At 33.8% G+C, this 26,592-nt stretch overlaps 1 protein-coding gene and 1 pseudogene across 3 annotated transcripts in view; one reads left to right on the top strand and one right to left on the bottom strand.

Annotated features, from left to right (window-relative positions):
* Ppm1b (protein phosphatase, Mg2+/Mn2+ dependent 1B) overlaps window positions 1–26,592 on the bottom strand; it is an 82,878-nt gene that overhangs the window by 3,716 nt on the left and 52,570 nt on the right. Inside the window, exons 3-6 of one of the 3 annotated variants that reach the window (XM_026385700.2) lie at window positions 26,459–26,576; window positions 20,857–20,968; window positions 20,445–20,502; window positions 7,670–9,406 (exon numbers count right to left, since the gene is read on the bottom strand). In XM_026385700.2, the coding sequence (XP_026241485.1) occupies window positions 9,377–9,406; window positions 20,445–20,502; window positions 20,857–20,968; window positions 26,459–26,576 (318 nt within the window). In that variant the 3' untranslated portion in view covers window positions 7,670–9,376. Of the gene's footprint in view, window positions 1–7,669; window positions 9,407–10,206; window positions 11,244–20,444; window positions 20,503–20,856; window positions 20,969–26,458; window positions 26,577–26,592 lie in introns of those variants that run through there. The other 2 variants (XM_026385698.2, XM_026385699.2) reach the window with 2 other exon arrangements.
* Window positions 22,650–23,789, top strand: LOC113180606 (mediator of RNA polymerase II transcription subunit 28 pseudogene; annotated as a pseudogene).

Raw genomic sequence — 26,592 nt, 5'->3', positions numbered from 1 at the left:
TTTTATAAGAAAAACATTAAAAATATTCTCTAACTCTCTTATCTGACTATACTTTTGAAAAGGTAAACCCAAACCAAACAAAAGCTACTGCAAGAAACATGAGAATAACTTTTTTCTTTTTGTAATGGGGATTTAACCCAGGGGCGCTTACCTACTGAGCAGCATCCTCAGTCCTTTTTTTTTTAAAATTATTTTTTTTTTTAATTTTGAGACAGGATCTCATTGAGCTGCTTAGGACCTTGCTGAGTAATGAGACTGGCCTTGAACTTTTGATCCTTCTGCCTCAGCCTCCTGAGTCACTGGGATTATAGGAGTGTGTGGACATGCCCAGCAAGAAAGATTTCTTAAGAAAAATAGCAAAAATCATAAAGGAAAGTAACAAAAATCAAAACATTTCATTCACAAATAAAAGTAAAAACAAATAGAAACAAACTCCAAAGAAACAAGGGCAAATATATGAGAATTAAATTCAGAGAAGAGTAAACTCAAAAGGCCAATAAACAGAAAAAGATTCTCACAAATAATCTGAAGTTGTATGAGATACTATTGCATACTCATCAGACTGGCAAATTCAAAGTCTGACAATATCAAGTATTACTGAGGATGGGTCTGGATGGAGGAATAGGAATCTAGTATTTTTCTGGTAGACATGTAAATCTATATTTTCAATATAATGTTTTTGTAATAATAATGTGAAGACATGTATACCCAATAGCCTACCAGTTTTACTTCTAAAAAATATCACTCTACAGAAATACTAGTACATGTGCCCCAGCATGCAAACATATTGGCCCCATAGAATAAAGATGAATCACTTACAATAGCAAATGTTAAATAGGAATATTTAAAATAAACTTTTTATCAATTTATAAGCCTGACATTTATTCATAGGCAAAATTTTATGAAAACGAAATCCAGAGTCCTCTAAAGCATGTTACTGTGGAATCCCACCAAAATAAATTATACTTCATGCCTTAGAGTTAGGAATGAAGAAACAAAAATCTCTCTTCATAATGAGCACAGAAAGTAAAAATAAGTGAACAATTTAGAAAAGAGAATCAGACACACGTATTAGGATGACTCTTGAATTGTACTATTTTTCCTCATCTAAAATGCATACTCAAGTATTTCCATGATAGGCGAATATTCTACGGAGACAATTAATACACATTGTACAGATTTAATTTCTAAAGAAATTCCTGTCTCCAATATTACCAACAAGGGTTTTTCAAAAGTCAGGAGGAAAAAAAAAAAAAAGTAATCCCAAAGCTTTGATTCTGCCTGTTTAAAGGTAAGGCTCTTTGGTATCCCACCAGAGTTGCAGATACTCAAGACAAAATCACCTCCTAGAATCTCTTACTCCTGAACTAGTTACACCTGATCATGAAACGTGGTCCTGGTTAGCAGTCGTGATTGCCGAGTAGAATAAAGTTGAGAAGATATCACAGCCTGGAAAGCCAACCAGAAGTAGTAATGTTGCCTGAAAAATTAGCTCTCTATTAATAAGGACATTTTTCACTTCTGTATCACAATGTAAATATATGTGAACCACCAAAACAAAGATTAAAGCATTGGGTCGGGATTGTAGCTCAGTGGTTGAGTGCTTGGACAGCATGCTCACAACCCTAGGTTTAATGCATAACCAAACAAAAACAGCTGTTTAGCATTTCTGTTTTGTTTTTAGGGTTCACAGTGTTAGTCCCAGAGTTGAACAGAAAAAGAGAAAGTAAAGGATCTTAAGTAAATATTATAACAACACAGACATATTGGGCAATAAACGTCTGTGTAACAGAAATCATGAGTAAACTTGGTTTTAAAAAAAAATTACATCTCCATGGCACCTTTCCTCAACCCTGATGAATTTCATTCAGAAAACTGAAATACCTAACTATCATCCCCTTTGATTCCAGGCCCCTAAAAAATTAGCATTAAGGTCTGATCTTGCCAGGCATGGTGGTGCATTCCTGAAAACCCAGTGGCTTAAGGCTGAGTCAGGAGGATCCAGAGTTCAAAGCCAGCTTTAGCAACAGTGAGGTTCTTAGCAACTCAGGAGACCCCGTCTCTAAATATAAAATAGAGCTGGAGATGTAGCTCAGTGGTGTCCCTGAGTTCAATCCTTAGTACCCCATGCTGCCCCAAATTCTGGTCTTTCTTCACTGTCATTAAAAAAAATTAAAATTAAAAAGTCCTAACTTTTACTGGCCTCCCACTGTGACATCTCAGTCATGGTAAATGAATCTAAATTCAATATAGAATGAGACCTTTCCAAACAAATAACACAAATCCTGAGACCAATACATGAAGACCTTGTTCAAAGATTAAAAATAATCTGAATGTCATATGAAAATTAAACTCTATTGTTTCATCTTAAATCATGAATTTCCCAAATTTAAATAGATCATAGATTTTTTTCTGAAAATTTTCATCTTTCATACAACATGAAACATTCTACATTGTTTATTTTGCTTTCAGAATTCCAGTGTTCTGATGACCATCCAGCCTCCTGTGGTAAATTTTTTTTATCAGACCTACATGTCTTAAGACTCATTTACTAATTACATTATTATTAGGCATAATCAAAGGCACCATGAAGTTATCCAAAAACTATGGCAACAGCTGTGAAACTCTAGGAGTCCAAAAGAACCTTTCAAGGAGTTCCATGAAATCAAATACTGCAAGTTTATTTTCCACATTGACATTTGCATTAATTATGCAAAAGAAACAATGGGTAAAATTACAGGCACCTTAATGCAAATCAAGATAGTACCATCAAGTATGATAAGTACTTATGATTGTATTTTCACTGCCACACACTATATGAGGGGGGAAAAACCCATTTTCAGTTAATACCTCTTTTTCTTTCTGGTGGTGCGGGGAATTGAACAAAGGGCCTCACCCATGCTGGACAACTGCTCTACCACAGATCTACACACCCAGCCACAATAATACCAGTAGACACTTAATTTTATTAAACCTCTATCCTTATACACACCTCTTTTTAATACTCTATTAATGGTTAGTTTAGTCCTGGTTCTAAAACATATCCAAGTGGGATGGTTGACTCCTGTGCTGTTCTTTGAGCTGTGCACTGAACTAGCCACTTTTCACGGAACACCACTGTTAACTTGAAAGAATGACAGACTACAGTTATTCAGGACTACAGTTATTTCCTCTAAAATAAATGAAACAAATTGTCACTTAGGGAAAACAACTGAAAACATCTGTTGCCTATGATAAAATTTCACCTTTCAATTCAATAGAAAATTAAAATTTTCTTTTGAATTGAAAAATACTTTTCCATCATCTTGAGCTTAACAGCTTCCCAATACTACAGATTTTTTTATACGAGACCAGATGATATTAACAAAGAAATTTTAATCAATGTATAATAATGCCAACATTCTATAAATTTCTTAAAATTATACGATTTGGAAATTGGAAATCAATGACAAAATAAAAAATAAAAATTACTCCAACACCTGGGGACTAAACAATATGCTACTGAATGAACAATAGGTTGAGAAGAAATCAAGGAGGAGATTAAAAAATTCTTAGAGGTAAATGAGAACATAGAAACAACATATTGAAATCTCTGGGACATTATGAAAGCAGTATAAAGAGGAAAGTTCATTGCATGGAGTTCATTCCTTAAAAGAAGAAAAAGGCAACAAATAAATGACCTCACATTACATCTCAAAGCCCTAGAAAAAGAACAACAAATAAACAGCAAAAGAAGTATAAGGCAAGAAATAATTAAAATTAGAGCTGAAATAAATAAAATTGAAACAAAAGAAACAATAGAAACATTGACAAAATAAAAAGTTCTTTGAAAAAATAAATAAAATTGACAGACCTTCTTAAGCTAATGAAGAGGAGAGAGAAAATTCAAATTACCAGCATTCATGATGAAAAAAAGTAATATCACAACAGACACTACAGAAATAGAGAATTTAGAAATTATTTTGAAAACTTATACTCCAATAAAATATTGAAGGCTTCGACAAATTTCTTGAGTCATATGATTTGCCCAGATTGTACCAGGAAGATATACACAATTTACACAGACCAATATCAAGTGATGAAATAGAAGACGCCATCAGAAGCCTACCAATCAAGAAAAGCCCAGGACCTGATGGATACACAGCTGAGTTCTACAAGACCTTTAAAGAAGAACTAATACCAATACTCTTCAATTTATTTCAGGAAATAGAAAAAAGAGGCAGCACTTCCAAACTCATTCTATGAGGCCAATATCACCCTGATTCCAAAATCAGGCAAAGACACATCAAAAAAGGAAACTTTAGATCAATATCTCTAGTGAACATAGATGCAAAAATTCTCAATTTTTTGATTCTCTGGCAAATCAAATACAAAATATATCAAAAAAAATAATGCACCACAACCAAGTGAAATTTCATCCCAGGGATGCAAGGTTGGTTCAACATACGGGAATCAATAAATGTAATTCATCACATCAATAGACTCAAAGAATCATATGATCATCAATAGATGCAGAAAAAGCATTTTACAAAATACAGTACCCCTTCATGTTCAAAACACTAGAAAAACTAAGGATAACAGGAACATATCTCAACATCATAAAGGCTATCTATGCTAAGCCTCAGGCCAACATCATTCTAAATGGAGAAAAATTGAAGGCATTCCCTCTAAAAACTGGACAGGGATGTCCTCTTTCACCACTTCTATTTAACCTAGTTCTTAAAATACTGGCCAGAGCAATTAGATAGACTAAAGAAATTAAAGAGATTCGTATAGAAAAAGAAGAACTTAAATTAGCATTATTTGCTGACGATATGATTCTATACCTAGAATACCCAAAAAGCACCACCAGAAAACTTCTGGAACTAATAAATGAATTCAGCAAAGTAGCAGGATATAAAATCAACATCCATAAATCAGAGGCATTTCTGTATATCAGTGACAAATACTCTGAGAGGGAAATGAGGAAAACTACCCCATTTACAATAGCCTCAAAAAAATGAAATACTTGGGAATCAAGTTAACAAAAGAGGTGAAAGATCTATACAATGAAAACTACAGAACCCTAAAGAAAGAAATCAAAGAAGACCTTAGAATATTGAAAGATCTACCTTGTTCTTGGATAGGCAGAATTAATATTATCAAAATGGCCTTACTACTAAAAGCATTATACAGATTTAATGCAATTCTGATGAAAATCCCAATGACATTCCTCATAGAAATAGGAAAAACAATCATGAAATTCATCTGGAAAAATAAGAGATCCAGAATAGCTAAAGCAATCCTTAGCAGGAAGAGTGAAGCAGGTGGCATCACTATACCAGAACTTAAACTATACTACAGAGCAACAGTAACAAAAACAGCATGGTAATGGCACCAAAACAGACTGGTAGATCAATGGTACAGAGTAGAGGACACAGACACTAACCCACAAAATTACAATTATCTTATATTAGACAAAGGTGCCAAAAACATGCACTAGAAAAAATATAGCCTCTTCAACAAATGGTGCTGGGAAAACTGGAAATCCATATGCAACAAAATGAAATTAAACCCCTCTCACCATGCACAAAACTCAACTCAAAGTGGATCAAGGACCTAGGAATTAAACAAGAGACTCTGTGTCTAATAGAAGAAAAAGTAGGTCCTAATCTTCATCATGTGGGATTAGACCCCAACTTCCTTAATAAGAACCCTATAGCACAAGAATTAAAATCAAGAATCAATAAATGGGATGAATTCAAACTAAAAAGTTTCTTCTCAGCAAAATAAACAATTCGTGAGGTGAATAGAGAGTCTATATTTTGGGAGCAAATCTTTACCCCTCACACATCAGATACAGCACTAATCTCTAGGATATATAAAGAACTCAAAAAGTTAAGCACCAAAAAAACAAATAACCCAATCAATAAATGGGCCAAGGACCTGAATAGATACTTCTCAGAAGAGGATATACAATCAGCAAATATATGAAAAATGTTCATCATCTCTAGCAATTAGAGAAATGCAAATCAAAATTACTCTAAGATATCATCTCACTCCAGTCAGAATGGCAGCTATTATGAAGACAAACAACAATAAGTGTTGGTGAAGGTGTGGGGGAAAGGGCACACTCATACTTGCTGGTGAGACTGCAAATTGGTGCAACCAATATGGAAAGCAGTATGGAGATTCCTTAGAAAATTGGGAATAGAACCATCATTTGACCCAGCTATCCCTCTCCTCGGTCTCTATTCAAAGGAATTAAAAACAGCATGCTACAGGGACACAGCCACATCAATGTTTATAGCAGCACAATTCACAATAGCTAAACTGTAGAACCATCCTAGATGCCCTTCAGTAGATGAATGGATTAAAAATAACGTGGCATATATACACAATGGAATATCATCAGCAATAAAAGAGAATAAAATCATAGCATTTGCAGGTAAAATGGAAGGCGCTGGAGAAGATAATGCTAAGTGAAGTTAGACAATCCCCCCCAAAAATAAATGCCGAATGTTTTCTCTGATATAAGGAGACTGACTCATAGTGGGGTAGGAAGGGGGAGCATGGGAGGAATAGATGAACTCTAGATAAGGCAGAGGAGTGGGAGGGGCAGGGGACTAGCAAGGCTGGTAGAATGTGATGGTCATCATTATCCAAAGTACATGTAATGAAGACATGAATTGGTATGAACATACTTTGCATACAACCAGGGATATGAAAAATTGTGTTGTATATGAATTGTAATATGAATTCAATGTTGTAATATGAATTGTACTGCTTTCCACTGACATTTATTTTTAAAAAATCAATATAAAATGTCAATATTCAGAAGAACTGCATAATTCAGTAAGCCAGTATTTTCCAAATGACCAACTCAAGGTATTATAAAACCAAGCACAGTTATCCAATCCAAATGCAAGATAGACCCAATGGATTTTAACATAACAGGGGACAAAAAGACCTTTGATTTAGCTTTCAGATTTCACTAATTTTGAAGAGACTACCAAATGTCAATTTTTGATAGCCACAATTACCTGCAGTTACTAAAACACGCTTTTCCAACACCCTGTGAGGCCAGATTTCTTCAAATAGTTCAACCAATGTGCCACACTGCTACAGACTGAATGTAAAAGCAAGTAGGAGAATCCAGCCTACCATAAAAGGTTTAGAAAAATGAAAACCAGTGGCACATTGTACCCTAAATTTTTTAGACTTGTTAGACTATTTTTTCATAAAACAATGTTATCTATGCTAATATGTAGTGTTGTTATTATATTGGATTTCTAATATAGTAAATATCAACAGATAAAATCCAAAAAGCAAAACTTCTTGGGGACATCCAATTTTTACGAGGATAAATGGGTCCTGAGTCTAATGTTTGAGAAGAGACAGACAAGAGAATTTAGTTTCATGAACACTAAACATGGGTTTTTCTTTTGCTAAGTCATAAGTTACTGATATGTAAAGGGCCAATGGCCTCCTCACCAAGTGCTATAAAAATGATTTTGGAGTGAAGAAAGGATGTTGTCCTATATAGTTTAATTCCCCTGTGGAGTTAGAATTCATCTACACGGTTTTGTATGGAAATTTTCACAATATGCTAACTAAATAACATTCAAACCTGCCCTCTTTATTTTTGAAAATCACACCAAATAGTAATATATCACACATTTTTTTTTAAAATCAATTCTTTATTTAGGTAACAAGTTGGTTATGTTCACTGCATTGTATGAAACGTCACAATATCATACTGGAAAGGTACTATCAGTACAGGGTTGGATCAGAGTAGACTGAACAATAAACCATTTTGCATTCTTCATTCCCTATCTTTTAACAACCCCCCAAACCCAGTAAAGGGACAAAGAGCTTTTAACACCATCATGTAAAGCACTTTAACTTACAAGGCTAAGATCTAAAGAATAAATAAAATATATTGTGGCAGTAATTCCTTTTAGACCAAAAATCAGGTGCACAATAAATCAAGTGATCAGGAAAGCTGTCTGTATTCAAATGTGTGTGGCTCTCCAAAAACAGCTTCAGGAAAATGTTACAGAAAATACCATGAATTCCATTTCACACAGGACCAGATGATGACTCATTTTAACTACACACAAGGGCAATTACAACCTGCTGAAACACAATTTAAACATATAGAAAAATGTTTACAAAGCATCCACAACATGTAAACCATGTACACATGGATACATTCATTACTTCTCCTACCCCAGTAACTTCTTTTAGATAAATACTTTACTCTTCATGTTCAGCATTAATTGGATTTAATACATGCAAAACTCAAAGAATTCAAGGTTATTGTAAAAATAGAATTAAACTAATCTTCAAGTACCTTGTGATAGCCACTCTGTACCGTGCCCAATGTTATAAAATGAAAGGTTACTGAACCCATGAAAATATCTCTGTAATATTTCCTTAGATCTAAAATAGATAATTTTAAATGTATTTATAGTAATTTCAATGTGATACTCTGAGCTTTTAAAATAACATAAACAGTTAAAAATTATACCAAATTACACAAAACTTGAATCTTAAAAGCTGAAAAAATTAAAACTATAGAAACCCACATGTAAAACAAAAATCACAATTTACATTATAAAGGCAAATCTCATCATTTAAAAGAATTTGCAGCAGTGAGATGTCAAAGCAAATTATAAATAGCCATAAATTAATCCATTTGGTTTCAAAAGATTTTCTAGTAAAGAGCTGAAGTATGTAGTAGGATACATGCATAAAATTTGTAAGGGTTTATAATATTATTGCCAAATATACTTTATCTTGAAGCAAGGCAACATTAGAATTTGGACATTATTGGAGAATCCAGTTTGGTAATACAGGTAAAATTGGAAAAAATTAAATAACAATTAATAATAAATACATATCCTATAGTAAATTGCTCAAATAAAATTCCAAGCCATAGAACTCCAAAAAGGCTTTCCAACTTGGTTAACTAAAAAAGGAACATCTCATACAATTCTTTACTCTTACATGCTTGTATGTTGTGTGTTTTGTTTAAAATAAAACATAATGTATCTTCTGAGTACAGCTAACTATATTCTCATGCACCTCAGGCACATTTGTTTGCTGTGGTAAAATAATTCCATTGGTTTCTAGGGCCAAAAGTTCAATACAGATATGACCAGTATGCCCGAGGTTGGCAAAAAATACTGTAGTACAGGCAATGCTACGAGTGGCAAATATCAGAAAACACAAATAAGAACAAATGATGGGAAATGCTTATGATTTTCTGCTCATATCACAAAACGTTGGGAATCCACAAGAATATTTTCCCCTTGTATTGAAGAAAATTGTGATTAAAATGTTTTTTTCCCCCAATTTTCAGAATCAAAAGCATTTTAGAAGGTTTATAAGGCTACCATGAGTCTTCTAGATCTCCAGCACCCTACAGGAAGAGAAAAGGAAGAATATTATTATTTACCTATACCAACTTCCAGGTTGGGTTGAATTTCAAAAGAAAACAAAATTAGATAACAAATTACCTTCCTTTCTTTGTCTGAAAAGGTACTTATACAGAAAGACGTGTGTATTGTATAATGTGTACATACACATGTATCTATTATAGATAGATAACTGACTGGATTTTTTTCTCCCCTCTCCACCAAATGCCTTCCTCTTTGTCAAAACACTTAAAATACTCTGGCATTGGAAAAATAGATCAAAACATCAGCTACAACATCTGAAGATTCCAAAGTTTCAAATTATACTACCTTTAGTAACTTTAAAGACATGATATAAAATATGAACAGGAAGAAGAAAAGTTAATGTTCTATAGTCAAAATTTCCCCATGTAACTAATAGCTATCTGTAATTTAAAAGCCTGTTTTAACAAAAACAAAACACATATTTTTAAAACAGCCCACAATTCTTGCATTTATTAATGTCTGATGCATACTGGGTAATAAAACTGACCATGTTCCTAATGTGACAATGTTTTCACATGTCTACATGTGTTCATGTTGTCATAGTTGAATACTCTGTACCCAAAACGGGAATAATAGAATTGACTTATTTTGAGTAATACTTATATATCTCATATTACAAATTTTTCTTTCTGATATGAAAAAACTAAGTCAAAAGTGTATTAAATTTAATATAAATACAAATGGATTTCTAATGAATAGTTTTCCAATATCCCAAACATGGTTTTTAAAAAAATAATTAAAAAAATAAGTACAACATGCATAGATTATTCCACATCACATGCTTTATTTGGGCTTAAACACTTATAATTTTATTCTAAACACTTGGTTGACATACATTTTGATGTGTGTAGTTAGGCTATACAGAATATACAAACCAAAGCCGTTTGAATAATACATAGGTTTTTCAAAACTTATGTTTCATAAAGAATACAGAGAAAGAAAAAATAACCACACATCCAGTATCTCACAACTTCTAAAAATAAAAACTACAGAGATGTTAAATATAAACAAATCAAACAACACACAAATCATCAACCTTGAAAGAAAAATTACAGGCCAGCATCAGCCACTCTTTGAAGAACTAAAATTATTAAAGAAAACACAAATTACAAAGCTAACTGTGAGTGTACTAATATATAAAATAAGCAGTATAATTCTACATTAACAAGTTTTTCCATAACATACAGTAATCTCTCTAATCAGTCATTTCTAATCCTTTCAGGTATGAATTTTACTACTGGCTTTAATTAATGGTAGCCTACAGACAAGGTGAAATGACATATAATTTCATTGAATTCGAAATAACTATAAAAGTCCATTTTAAACTATTTCATCAAAGATGTATGCAAAGGCCTTTTTAAAAAACAAGGCTATTTGAATATAATAAACTAGTTTTCCAAGATTCAAATAACAAAATGGTTATATAAATGCACACATTATACTTCCTAAGTAAAAACCAAATCAAAGATCACAAAAATATTACCAAAAATGTCATATTTTTCCACCACTCATCTTTGTCCCTGCATCTTCATTACAGCTGTCTAATTCAGCAAGACCACTTTCTGATTCAGTATGGCTTTCCTGCATTGTCACTGGGTTTCCAGCATCACTGTTCGAAGAAGGAGCTGCAGCAGCTGGTTCAGCAGGGCTTTCTTCTCCCTCTACTTTAGCTAGCCTGTAACTAGTCAGCATCTCCTCCAGAAGTTGTCGGTAGTTTCCCCTATGATTAATTCTCATTTGCCTGAGAGCTTCCACCAATTTTCCCTGTGATCCACTTTCCTCTGCTTCATCGGAGGCCTTTTTTTAAGATTTAAGACCCCAGTGTCAGTAGACAAACTAGGATATCACATGTATTTCATAACATATTACACAAAATACTAATTTTTCTACCATGAGCAATATATTCTATGGCATGAAAACAATTAAATAAATATCAATTCTTACCTGGGAAAATTAATAAAAACTTGTAAAAGCCCAAGTTATTTTTAGCAAATGACCATTAACTACCTTGTCTTATTTCAACTGCTATTTGAAGTTTATCTGAAATTTACTCTGCTTTTAGAATGCAACAGCAACACAAGCATTTCCTAAAATCGACTTATTTGGGGAAAAAAATCATTGCTATATGACTTCATACAAAAGGAAAATAGTCTATAAAGCGAGGAGAAGGAGAGGAAAGCAGGACATGTTAGTTTCTTCGTTTCTGCTAAATGATAGGTAGAAGAGAAGATACAAACTGCATAACTACATAAATTTAAGTTGGAGTTTTGGAGAATTTTAAAGCTTTCTTGGAGAAAATTTTTATTTATTTTTGCCTTTTAATGCAGTATTTGAATAAAAAACATCCCTGGATAAAAGCACATAAATTATTTTAAATATTATAAGATATGGATATAAATTACTTAATCTTTTCATATTTTATTAAATTTTGGAAAGTCTACAGGTTTCTTCAAAAATAGATGCTTAATTTTGTTAGCAGAACAAACTTTATTCATCTAAGCTGATCATAATTAAGTTGATAAACTAAAATAAAGACAACTTTACATTATGTGCTTCCTGAGGTAAGGTATTATGAAATACAGAATCACATTCCACATTCTTGCCCAAAATGTTTAATATGGATCTAATAAAGTAATTTCCCCTTTATAGGAAATCAGGAAATAGAAGATCAGGTTAAAGGATACCATGGGAAAACAATCATACAAATCTATAAAGTAGGCCATTCTATACAAAACTGGCTCACATTTTTAAAAGTCAGTGTAAGGACAAAAAGGGCAGGTGAGAGAGAAGGGGGTCTGGATTAAAATCTTGTTTAATGTGCTATACTGATGACCTAACCTGCTAGACCATGTTTCAAAATAAAGTCATTTTAAGAACTGGGGAAAATTACCTGACTTGTAAAATTTATTATTGAGTTTCCTAGATGTAATTATGGCTATGTAGAAAAATGCCCTGTTCTTAAAATGTGTATTCTGAAATGTTTACAAGTAAACTACTATGCTCTCTAGAATTTTCCTTCAGAGGGTTTAGCCAAAAAAAAAAGATAAAAAATAATGTACATACCTGTACCTATGAAAAGAGATAAAGCAACTATGGCAAAATATGAGCAATTATTGAATTTTGGTAGAAGGCTTAGAGATGGGTCAATTTTTTAATATATTTGGAAGTTTTCATCATAAAATGTTGAGAAACTAAAAACAAAAAATTCATCTAACACAAACTCTTAACCATCCTTAGAAACTATTATTCTATGATTCTGCAAAAAGAGTAGTAATAAAAACACATAATAAATTGTAATGTTTAATAGAAAAAGGAGAGCATTTAATTTTTAAAAAATGCCTTATGGCAAAAAGTGAAAGATGATTCTGTATATAGCCTGTGTGTTTTGAGTATGTAGATGTATTTATTCATTTTAGGATATGTAAAATGCCTAGAAAAAAAGGAAATACACCCATGTAATGATAATGACTATGGCTAGTGAGTAATAGATCCTTTATTTTCTTTCAATTTTCAAAATTTCTACAAGTATATTACCTGTCAAATTAACTTTAATTTTTGCAAAATTTATTATGTGCAGTGAACACAATAAAATGTGTGTTTACTGAAGCTTTTCTTATTTTTCTTTCCCTTACTTTTCCCCGTACAGTAAAATAATATGTTTTACTAAATAAAGTTTCTTATTTGAATTTATTCAGCAATGAAATAAGTGCATTCTAAACTGGGCGCAGTAGTGCAATGCCTATAATCCCCACAACTCAGGAAGCTGAGGCAGGAGGATTGCAAGTTCCAGGCCATTCTCAACAACTTTGGGAGACCCTGTCTCAAAATAAAAAATAAGATGGACTGGGATGTAGCTCACTAGTAAAGTGCCCCTAGACTCAATCCCCAGTTTAAAAAAAAAAAAAAAAGTACACTCTAACTAGAAACCAAGTCAGTCTTAATCAGGTCTTCCAAAAAGAAATGTTCTGCTTTATGGTATACTACAATGACTGTAACATAGGGTCCAAGTCGCCCTCCACCTTGACAAACAGCTCCTTTTAGCTTTTTAAAAAACTGTTGGACCTCAAAACAAAATCTGCTTCAAATGAGCAGATAACTTACATGAAGAAATCAGTGTTAAGCTGGTTTCACATTAGAATCAATGTGTGAGTTTTTTTTATATAAAGATTCCAAAGTTCCAGTTCAAAATACATAGGTTAAGCAGATATGGGTTGTTTTTCAAAGCCTGAAAGAGTAATTATGATATGTAGCCATGGTTGATAATCACAGATATGGACTAAATCTACTTGGAGTTATAATTATTGATAAGGCTGGATTCAAAGATTGTCATATTTGAGTTCACTTTGGTGGGCTCAACAAATAAAGCACTTCTCTCATTCTCCAAGTGACACCTTCACCACGAAACAATCATCTCTGTTTCTGTGAATTGCTATCATTAGTGGTAGTTAGGGAAGAAGAGAAGTTGCTTTTTAAAAATGGGCTGGGGGTGTAACTCTTGCCTAGCATGTGAGGCCCTGGGTTCAATCCCCAGTACTGCAAAAAAAGAAAAAAGAAAAAAACTATTACATAACACTCTCATGGGCTTTCACTAATATCAGAAGGGGAACCTATTATCTAGGTTCTTGCACTTTCTTTACCTGAATTCATAAAGCTACACATCTATTTTTATACATTATATACACCTTCCAACTAACTGTTCACAAGTCTTCCTAACTAGATTATGAATTCTCCTGGATAATTTCTTATTTCTTTCTATATCCTCCCATCACCTATGGAAGGAAAATTAATGTTTGTGCTATGAACTTTATATTAATCCTCGCAGGTACTCTATAAATCAAGAACTGCAACCATCATTTTTTAAGTGAAGAAAGATTCAGAGAAATTCAACAGTTAATAAGTGGCAGAGCTCAGATTTGTGTGCCAGTTTAACTAACATTAATATGCACCTTAATGTTCCATTGAATACATAATGGTGAGTGCAATTTTTGCATAGAACTGCCTTATATAACTAGATACTTAATAAATACTCGTGATAATTATTTTGGAACTACACTGGTTTATTACATATTGAAATCTTGCAGTAGCTTCTTGATTCAGTAAAGATTAGTAAAATTATAGAAAACTATGCTATTTTTAAATAATCTGTATTAAATGGGATGTTTTAGATTATTCTGTAAAACAAACATAAAGCAGTAAGTAATATGACAATTTAGTCCTTTTTCCTCTAGCTTTTAAGAGTCTATCAGCTGGGTTAACAGAGTTAAAGAACCAACCTAATTATGAATATATGGCCTTACCAAATAAAGCATAAGAATACGGTTAACAGCCGGGCGTGGTGGCATATGCCTGTAATCCCAGCGATTTAGGAGACTGAGGCAGGAGGATGGCGATTTCATAGCCAGCCTCAGAAATGGTGAGGTATTAACCAACTCAGCGAGACCCTGTCTCTAAATAAAAAAGGGCTGGGGATGTGGCCCAGTGGTCGAGTGCCCCTAAATTCAATCCCCAGTACAGCAAGTAAATGGGAGGAGGGAAATCCAAGCCCTAGTAAAATTTAAAATTTACTTAGTATTTATTTGCAGCAATGCATATTTTTTAAACAGTTGCCATAAGCAAAATTCTTCTAATGATCAATTAAAAGAGTAAAAATTGTTTTTGTAAAGTCCAATGCCCTGCTTGTTAGCTAAAAAACAAAATTTTATAACTAAAAATTCTTAACTATGTAAGTAAAACAGAAAAGATTCCATATAAAATTTAATTATGTGAGAACAGAATATAGAGATCTTTTGGGATTAAAAAAAGCCCAATCTGTCCTGTTTATTCTGTCTTTCTCAAAAATCTAAATTCCTTAAAAAAAAGTTTTTGGATTAGCATCAATAAAAATGTATTCAAATAAAAAATAACTGATAAGGAACTGGCTTAAATGCTTAAGTTTCAACAACTTTATAAAATATTCCTCATTATAAAGAAATATCTTTCTTTTAAAAAAGAAAGAGAGAGAGACAGAGACAGAGAGAGAGAGAGAGAGAGAGAGAGAGAGAGAGAGAGAATTTTAATATTTATTTTTTAGTTTTCGTCGGACACAACATCTTTGTTTGCATGTGGTGCTAAGGATCGAACCCGGGCCGCACGCATGCCAGGTGAGCGCGATACCGCTTGAGCCACATCCCCAGCCCATAAAGAAATATCTTAATTGATATTTCTTTATAATGAGGAATATTTTATAAAGTTGAAACACAAGAGCTACATAGAGTGGAAAATTATTTTTCTTGAATGGAAGAGAGGTGGGGTGCAGACATCTGCAATCTCTCAAGATGGAGTGTGGAGGGCTGGGGTTGTAGTTCAGTAGTAGAGTGCTTGCCTAGCACATGGAAAGCACTGGGTTCCATCCTGAGCACCACATAAACATAAATAACAAAATAAAGGTACCGTGTCCTTCCACACCTAAAAAAGATTCAGAGTGGAATATGTAAGAATAGTTTTGGAGTCAGCTCCACTCATCTCGGAATCTCGGTGTCATGTAAAAGGGTGCCAAGAAGACTATGTACAATACACACACCCTGGCATAAGTAAGAGTTGGGTAAATACAAGTTTACTAACCTTTACCCTTGGAAAATCATCAACTTACATAGCTTTATCAATGGTAAGTTAATTAATTATTAATTAAGTTCTGAAAGGAAACAACTTATTTAACATTTCTGTATGGAAAACAGAAAGCTCTTAAAAATACAGACTTCCATACCAATTAGCAACTTAAATTATTCTTTTTAAATTAAGACAACTACTAGAAATGACCTCTCAGCATATGCCAGGATTGTGGAAGGTCCTGGGACTACAAATATAGATAATTGAGACAAAGTGCCAGATCTCACAGAATTTATATTCTAGTTAAAAAACAACAAGCATTTTGTAATGAGGAAAGGGTTGTCCTTCTCAGAGTCCTAATACAAGAACAGCTTTTCTTTTTCACAAATTTTATGGTGGATGGAGGGGTCATTCTGGCAGGGTTGGGGAAGCCACAGACTCCTTTGAGAACGGATGAAAACTACAGGTAAATTTATCAATAAAGAATGTGTATACACATACACAAACTATTTTCTTTCCTTTTTTTTTTTTTTTTTTTTTTGGTGCACTGGGGATTGAACCTTGGGCATGCGAGGCAAGCACTCTACCAATTGAGCTATAACTCCAGCCCCTGTTCTTTGACAATTTTAATGGGTGTTCTGTAGTTGTATATAATGATGGAATTTGTTGTTACATATTCATGCATACACAAGATATTACAATATAATTTGGTCAATATTGCTACTCATAAACATATTTTGAAAAATTGGTGGATGGGGTAATGAACTCCTGGGTTAAAAATTCTTACTAGACTTTCCCACAGTTTCATTTTAAAAGTCAGGAGCATATCAATATTGCTTGTATTAAACAAGACAAATGTATTCTAAAGAGTAGAACTAAAAATACAAAACAAGGCTAGTAAGTAAAAATTCCCCTAAATCCTTCCCTAGCTTCTGAACATATTTAAAATTATCTGATTTCTGGCTTATACTGAACCTAGCTTTTTGAAATATACTTATTATCCATAAAAATTTGTTTTTAATATAAGAAAAATGAATGAAACCTTATTTCTAATGGTACTACTTATAAACACTATAGCAAGAACAATTCTGACAGAAAGCAGACATTTTAAGAGTCTAAAACAATCTCAGATTTAGGTGACTAGCATTTAAAAATATCTAAAGAAAATTTTATTTTTGTTATTTTATAAATATAAGCTTAATTTTTATAGCACCTTCCAACTTTCTCCTCTTCAGTATTTCTTTTTTTTTTTTTTCTTATGACCCCACTTCACCCATGGCACTCATTTGTACTCTTTCAGCCAGGTTACTGGGGAAATTGCTTGATTTTAAATTATTATAAGACACTAAGGGGAGTTTAATTAAATAAAAATAAAGATGAGGATTTCTGGGTACATACTTACATTCTACCACAGTCTTTTGTTGTTTTGTTTTGTTTTTCAGTACTTCTACCTCACATTTGCAAGTTAAACACAAGCCCCTGTCACTGTGCTTCCTGGTAACATTTCCCATACTCTGGGAGATCAAAGTCAAGAAGGATTTAGGGAGCACAATGGTGCCTAATTGGTTACTAAAATGGATCAAGTTAAGATCTGGGGATTTAACTAAAGGTCTGTATTTTCTTCAGTCTCTGTCAATAGCTAAATAACCTAAATTCTTTAAATTTTTACCAGAGCAATTCACTACTGTAGCCAAAAAGGTGACCTATCCTTTGTTCTTGCCTTTCTACCTCACTTGAAATGCCATCTTCATCTCAATTCTGCCACTCAAATCACTCTTTAAATCCTATCCTTGCTTTAAGAATCTGACTTTCTCTCACCTTAGGTGAACTTTCATAGCAGTCACCACACACATTTATATGACACTTACACACACACACACACACACACACACACACACACACACACACACTTTCCCCCCTTTCGTAGTAGGGATTGAACCCAGGGCTTCCCACATGCTGGGCAAGTACTCTACCACTGAGTGACAGCTACATCCAGTCACATTCTTTGTCATTCTTTACTAAACTACATGAAATACTTATGAAACTTCTGTGTTTTTAAATACATTGTAAACATCATGATCATATGGATGGAACAATGTCTTATGTTTTACAGTCTCTTCCTTCATCAATTCACTACAATGTAGATTTCCAGTGGTTATTGGAAAGCTAATATATATATAAATATAATTAAGTATGTAATCCTAAATTTACATAGCCATATACTAATCTTATTTAAATCAAGTTTTATTTTCTCATTTTTTTTGCAAGTTTTATATCTTAGGCATAAACCTTAGTTTCATGGATCTGTTTTCTATTTGTTCACCATTAGGTAGCTACCATGTATAGTTTTCTTTTATAAAAATTCCAAAGTCAGCCAGGTATGATGATACATGTCTAGAATCCCAGCTACTCTGGAGCCCGAGTAAGGAGGATCACTATTTTAAGGCCAATCTGGGCAATTTAATGAAACCCTATCTCAAAATAAAAAGGGTTAGGGATGTGGTAAAAGATTAGGATGTGGTAAAGTATCCTGGTGACCCAGGTGCAATCTCCAGACCTTAAAAAAAAAAAAAAGGGCGGGAGGAATCCTTGATATATGTTAAGAAGAAATGTAGGGTTATTAAAAAAAATTTTTTTTTTTTATTCTGAGGATTGCACCCACCAGCACTTTTTTTCTTTTTCTTTTTTTGTAGTTGTAGATTTTATGTGGTACTGAGGATCGAACCCAGTGCTTCACACATGCTAGGCAAGCGCTCTGCCACTGAGCTACAGCCCCAGCCTCTGCATCTACCAGCACTGTACCACTGAGCTACATCCCCAACCCTTTTTATTTTGAGATAGGGTCTTGCTAAGTCACTGATAGTCTTGCTAAATTGCCAAGGCTGGCTTCAAACCTGTAATCCTGCCGCCTCAACCTACTAAGTCCCTGGATTACAAGTGTGCACCAATGAAACTGTCTTAAACATTTTGAGGGACCAAGAAATTCAGCAAGATATGTGTGTATTTTTCAAGATTATCCACTAGAGTCACATTCTGAAACACCTGAAGAAATGGGAGCATATTTACGGCTAACAGTGAACCCAACAGCTATCTTTTTAGAAGTTTATTCTGGCTAACCAAGGTAGTGGATGCCATAAGGAATCCATAATCTAGCCCAAGAATTAAGATTCTCTTCTCCTTACCTCTTAAGAATACCATCACTTTTTTTTTTTTTGGTGGAGCTGGGGATTGAACTCAGGGCATTGTGCAAGCAAGGCAAGCACTCTACCAACTGAGCTGTATTCCCAGCCCCCCACCACCTTTTAAATTGTGTCAAGATCTTATTTGTTTGAGATTCATCTGAATGTACCACATGACATATATATTTATTTTTAAATTAATGTTCACAGCTTCTGACACAAAAGTATCAGAATCACTGCTCTAGAACTAAGATGTAAATAAACTTCATCATTAGCAATACATAGTACTCATTAACTGTACTAACTGTAAAACTTTCCTTTTACCAGGATACTTTTATTGTTAAGAAAAAGAAATTATATTATTGCTGTATAATAATAAATCCTGGAAAATAAATAATGCAATTGAGACGAATAATGTCTACCTAATAGCTATTTTCTATCTTAACACCTGTCAAGAGGTGCTGAACGGAGACTTGGAGGTTTAGTCTATATTTCTCAAGGAGTTTTATTTGCTAAATTTGGCTCCCTTAAAACTTTGCAGCATATATATTAAAAATTAAGGGCATGTTTTAGATGCCCCAAAACATGAACAACTAGAGAAAATATGCTCATATTTGAATTGCTAACTCTGAAATTGAGTGTGACTTAAAAAATGACACTGTTTTGTCTTCTGGTATGAGTACTATGTAGACTAGCAGCTGGTGGCTCATCAGTGCCTCCAGGTTTGGCATCAAAAGGCAAAGAAATAAAGAATTTTGCTCTGATGACACACAGCAGAGTACAACAGAAACAGTCATCTCAATTCAATATTCACATAACCATAATACATCAGTATTAGAAAGAAATTATCTTCAGGTCGGAACAACAGGGCACAGGGCACGGAAAGAACTGGTTGTTAAAATAACAACTAATTTCTGATAGCAGCCTATGAAGAAATTGAGATATTGAAAAGCACATTCTTGCCTCAAAATTAAGTTATAAGGGAGAAGAAAATGCAGACATACAGGAAAGAAACAAGGATAGCTCAAACAAAAAGACCATCTGATGTCCAGAAAATAACAAAACTATTTTCAACACATAATTTTATTTATTTTTTCCATTTTCTAAACCTTTAATTGTTCCTTAAAAATGAAAAAAAGATAATTTACTATAGAATTAATTATATTAATATATTCATATATCGTATTTATATTGTATATTATTTCAAATGCTTAGGAAATAAAACAAAACTTACCCCATCACTTTCTCTATGTGGATTCAGTCTACTATAAACAGCTTCAATAATATTGCGCCTTAAAAAAAACAAAAGGCTTTAGTTTTTAAGCTTGTATTTCAAATACTTCATTCTTGACCACACTAAAAAACTGTCACACTAAATACTTGCCAAGAACACAGTTTCTATATTTCACTGAGAACTTTATCTTGCACAATCCATTTGTTCTCAATTAACAAGAAAGATTTTCATCCTCAAAGAGTATGACAATTTATTTTTAAAAATCTTTTTTGGAAGAAGTTTTAAAGTTCTTCTCTAATTTGAGAAACATCAACTCATTTCCTTAGATAACTGATGTGCTTCTGATTTGTTTATCTAAAATTATATAATTACTAAATGAAACTACTAAAATTAAGTTTTTTGTTCTACTTACTTGCCAGCAAGACCTCCTCCGGGAGGTAAATTTGGGATATTTTCGGCGGACAAAATGCGCATGACATGGGCAAGATCAGGCATTCCTTCCTCACCAGACTTTTCCATAATTTCTGCAGGTTTATTTAAAAAAACAAAAAAGTTCCTTAATTAATGTTGATAGATAATCCAGTATTCACAAAAAATTAAAATAAGAAGTACTATTTTAAAATATAAAAAACAGTACTACCTCTAGGAAGGAACAAAAAGAGGTAATAGTTATATGCATACACAGATCCATTCCAGTATTATTCATAAAAGCAAAAGCTAGCACTAAAGTTCCAGTAATAAGAGGACACATAAGAAAATGAGTGAAATGGTTAACAATTACTAAAAATGAACAAAGTAAAGGCTATAAATACTTACACTCTAATTTTAGGTAAAAATAATGTTGTTAATGCCAGAATTACAGGAAAACTAAAGTAACAGCTGGATAATGACTATTAATGAAAAAAAGGAAAATTAAAAATCATTTTTGTGGGCTGGGGTTATAGCTCAGTGGTAGAACACTTGCCTGGCATATGGGGGGCACTGGGTTCAGTCCTCAGCACCACATAAATAAATAAAAATTAAGGTATTGTGTCCACCTACAACTAAAAATATTATTTAAAAAAATCATTTTTTGTGTTTTTTTGTTACCTAAATAAGTAATGTTCTATAATTTATTTAAAATAAAGAAGAAGGCCAGACGCAGTAGCACATACCTTTAATCCCAGCAATTTAGTGAGATTCTGTTTCTAAAGAGGGGCGCCTCAGAGGCAGAGTGTCGCTGGGTCAATCCCAGTACACACATACAAAGATACATTAGTAATAAACAGAAGGAAAATACAGCATGCTAATGCTTAAAACAAAGATTTACATTTTCCATTTCTATTACACAATTTATGGGAAAAATTGGTTATTTGGAAAGACATAACTTCTCAAAAATCAAACAATGGCAATTTATTTTTAAGAGAGGGGAAAAAGAAAGAGAGGTAAAATCCAAACCTTTCCCTCAAAAAGACTCTGGGCTTTGCTTTTAAGATTTCACAATTTTACTTTCTCTCAACTCTGCCCGACTTTCTCTGCTTCTAGATCTTCACAAGTATGTCCTCTTGCTTTGGTTTGGAACATTTTTCATGCCAATCTAGTCAATCCCTTTGTATGATTCATTCTTCAGCTTCAACTTCATACATGACTTTGTCCAATCCTTCTCTGACTCACACCTACAGTAGGTATATTACTCTATCCATCCATGTATATTGATGTTCCGTGTATCTAAGCTGTTAGCTTTATGAAAAGACTATATAATTTTTTCTACCAGAGACTTGTACGGCTATAGCACAGGTTTTCTCAACCTTGCACTACTGACATTTAGGACCAATTTATTTTTTATTCTATCCAGAGCACCACAAAACAAACAAAATATCATACAGCCTTACCCAATATATCAATGCTTTCAGCTGGAAAATTTAATGTCAGATTACATAACTTAAAATTCCAATAGAAAAACAATGCTCTTAAAAAATGATGCCTTATAAAAATTAAGTTACTGATTTGTAGTGGCTGCCTTTCCAGGGATTTTAAAAGCTTTTTTTTTTTTTTTTAAACTTTTGACTGCATGATTATAATCAAGTACTTGACATGGACTCAGGAATTACGATACTATGTATTTTCCATTTCTGCCATATAAGACATACTTTAAAAGTTATAAACCACACAAGAAATAAGTAATATTTAAAAAAAGAAATAAGTAATATTAAATGTTAACAATCCATGTTGAACAGAATTGACCATAGCTTGAGAAATTATAGTTTGCTGAGGACTTTCAGGTATGGTTCTGTGTGCTTAGGTAGCTAATTTATTTTGACAAAGCTCTTTCCTTTGACTAGGTTCTTGAGTTCTGACTAGAACCACCTTTGTGAACTTTGTCTTGTCCTTAAATAATACATAGTAAGCAAGAATCATACTAAGAAGATTTTAGGGAAATTCCCCCTCACTCCATATCCAACCTTCCACATTATCTTATCACTATTATCACCACTTGTCTGGCCCACTCTCAGCAATAATCCTATTAAGTCAGTTTAGACTCAAACCCTTGACCTTTTTGTTTCTTCCTAATTTTCCACCCACTAGCCACCACACTGCTCATTAGTAATAAACTCCCACTTGCCCTAGATGAAATCTAAATTGAGTCCAATGTGTCCCCACCCCCAGTGCAGGGGTCCCTGTACTTATCATTATAGATCCACTAGATTTGCTATCTTATCTGAATAAGATAGATTTCTAAGAAATTAACAAACTCTAAAGTTGGTGTTTCTTTTCTGTGGTTTATAATAAAGAAACAAAAATCTTGGCTATTCCACACAGGTGCAATGGGCCCACCATCTCATACAGGGTGGCTCCGCTGGGTGGTATGTTCTCTGGGCAGCAGCCAGGGTCCCCACCACCCCAGCCAGATCCCAAAGCCAGGCCTCGATTCTTCAGGCAGCACCTATCACGCCAAGAACTTGTAGTGCAACTTGGTGGAATTGTCATTCAAGGCTTGCTTTGCTTCTCTTGTGAGTCAGGATTATGTCAATGACATGGATCAGGAAGAAATTCGAACTGGTGTTGAGCAGTATATACAGAAACTTCTGGATATTACAAGACAGAGTTGTTTTTTCCCTACAAAAAAGATTGCAGTTGTCTGTCCAGAAAACAGAGCAAGTCATTAAAGAGGACGTCTCAGAATTAAGAAACGAATTGCAGCAATAAGATGCATTGGTGCAGAAGCAACAACGCTGAGACACAATGGCAGCTGATGTTGGAGGCATCAATGTGCAGCACAAAAAGTCAGGCAAAGTTCCTCAGGACTCCTTGCCTTACCTGGAGCAGATGTCTGCCAATATCCCTGTACCTCTGAAGCAGACCTGAGAGGGGTCTGAACTATAAGGTAGCCCCCTGCAGACAGTTTCACTAAACCTCTGTGTGGACATGGCCTTTTAGAAGAACTATTTGAGAATAAGTTGGTATTAATTTTGTTTCTATCTAAAAATTTCCCCCAATTTTTATGAACTGTTCAATTACTTGAGTACTTTATAAAATGCCTATAGCTTGGTAAATGAAGTGAGGTTTTGTTTTATTTGTTTGTAGCAAAGTTTGGATTATTAGTTTGATAACACAGATTCTTAGTTTTTTGCTTATTTTTAAAATTTTTGTATGACTTTGTCTTTTTCCAGTTGTTAGCTTATGATCAGAGGGGGAAAAATATAATACTCCCCAGAATGGGGGTGGGGGGGGAAGGAGTTTGATTTTAGGCCTTTTACAGTAACTACCCATCCATGGTAGTAGAGAAAAATATGTAAATTTGCTGTCTCAAGACTCTGAACTACCTCAAGAGGAATCTAATGCAATGTTTATAATGCTTCCAGAACAATATAGTGCAGATATTTTGTAAATGGGTTAGAAAAAGGGTTAAAGTTTGCTAGATTAGTGGAGTAATATTACAGTAGATCCTTAAGTTGATGCTGCCTTTTATTTGGGTAAGTTTATGTTTTGTGTGGTGTTATTGCTTTGAGAACTGTACTAGAGCATGATGTGCTAGATACGTTGCAGTAATGAACCAGTGTAACAGAGCAGATCCAGTCTCCTTATCCTGACAGCTGGGACACAAGTGAAATATGAGGGGTCAACGCTTGGTCTGATTTGTTTTCTTTTGAGTTTTATATTGTTTGCTTGTGTTGTTTTACTTATGGGAGAAAAGGCAGTTTATGTGAAGGAAGATTCTTGCTCATGGATTTGATTTCAAAGACTAGGGCCTTGGGGTGGAGGGCGACCTACAGAGTGATCCTCAACTATTTCACCTCCATAGAGAGCATGCAGTTACTCTGTGGGGGAAAGTATTTTGCCCTCTTGTCGGAGGAGGTTTGCTGTTCTGTTTTATGCATCTCTTAGATTACATCCTTTCAGCCAGTACAAACACTCCACTTGTCTTCTGAACAGTTAGTAGGTAGGTGGCACATGTGCTTGGTTCATTTCATCCTCTAGCCCTGAAGATCCCTCCCCACTTGCCTTGGTATCCACTAATGTTCCTGGTGTGGTTTGGATGCCATCTGGTCCATGAAGCCTCCACACCAATCTAGAGCACAGGACTTTTATTCCTTCTACTGTTTTGTGGGTTTGTGAATGTGGGTTAGTTTCTGTGCCCCTTGCTGCATTGTATGCTCATGGGAAATAGGCAGTAAAATTACTCCCCTTGAATATACATAAACATGGACTTTTTATATATGTACATTTTTTTAGTTGTCATTGGACCTTTATTTTATTTACATGTGTGCTAAGAATTGAACCCAACATGTATTTTATATGATACTTTATATTACTTTGTACATACAATTACTCATTTTGTTTGTGTGCTATAAGGATGGTATTTGGCTTAAGGACCTGTGACCTATGATGACCAGCCAGATGCCAGCAGATCCCCTTGGTTGGAATATATAGGTCAAAACTTAAAAAGTTGGGCTGGGGTTGTGGCTCAGTGGTACAGCACTTGCCTAGCATGCATGAGGCACTGGGTTCAATCCTTAGCACCCACATAAAAATAAATGAATAAAATAAACATACTGTGTCCATCTTATAAGTTAAAAAAATAAAAAAATTAAAAAACACCTAAATTAACTGTTTGAGGCAATCTTTCAATGATAAAGGTGTTTTTGGTGAAAAGATCAGCAACTGTTCTACTTGATACTTACTGAAAATGTTTTGAATTAGTGTATATGAGTCATTATCATTTCTTTATATTAATTCAGAAGTTATCTGTCAAATAAATAGCACTTAGAAAGAAAAAAAGATAGACAGATAGATAGATTGATCGATCTTGGGGATGTGGTTCAGTGGTAGACCAGTTGCCTAGCATGTGCAAGGGCTTGGTTCAATCCCAAGCACCAAAAAAAAAAAAAAAAAAAAAGGGAGGAAATGCTTGTTCTCTTTATGAATAAGGAAACAGGACACTAAACATTCCTCCTGCCTTCTGATAAACTATAGCCTGCTAGAAATCTATCACCCATAAATAGCTTCTCTTAATAATTATGATATTATCAAAAGAAATGAGTGCTTCTGATGTGGTTCACATGAGTTTCTCATCTTTCCATCACCCAAAAAAGCAGAACTCATAGAGACTTATAGGCAAGAATCATTTAGAGTTAAAGAAATTATAGACAGCTGGGGTTGTGGCTCAGTGGCAGAGCACATGTGAGGCCCTGGGTTTGATCCTCAGCACAACATAAAAATAAATAAACAAAACAAGAAAGTATTGCATCCAACTACAACTAAAAAATAAATTTTTTAAAAAAAGAAATTACAGACAAAAACACTTTAAACATACTGTTGAGGGTATATATCTAGACAGTTATAAACCTAGAAAAGATTAATCCCTTCTCAAACTTAAATACACAGATCCAAGATAGTAAATCTTAAGGTAGATGTTTGTTTTTAAAAGGCTTGACTTGAAATAACTATGTTTTCTAAGGAAATTTTTAAAGAATTATCTGATAAGAATACTTTTTCTTTTCTTCTAAATTAAAGAAAAAAAAAGTCTTTCTTACCTTCAACCCTTGATTCCAAGTGCTTATCCAACTCTGAATCTTTTTTCACTGCTTCCTCTGAGACCTTGGGGGCATTTGAAAAGCAAACTAATACAATACTCATGTTATCTCGACTTCCCTGTATGTTAAAGAAA

The sequence above is a fragment of the Urocitellus parryii genome, chromosome 12 (genome assembly GCF_045843805.1).
Source record: "Urocitellus parryii isolate mUroPar1 chromosome 12, mUroPar1.hap1, whole genome shotgun sequence".
In the NCBI taxonomy this organism is placed as follows: domain Eukaryota; kingdom Metazoa; phylum Chordata; class Mammalia; order Rodentia; family Sciuridae; genus Urocitellus; species Urocitellus parryii.
Note: the sequence above shows the minus strand (reverse complement) of the source record. Positions and strands in the feature narration are given on the sequence as shown.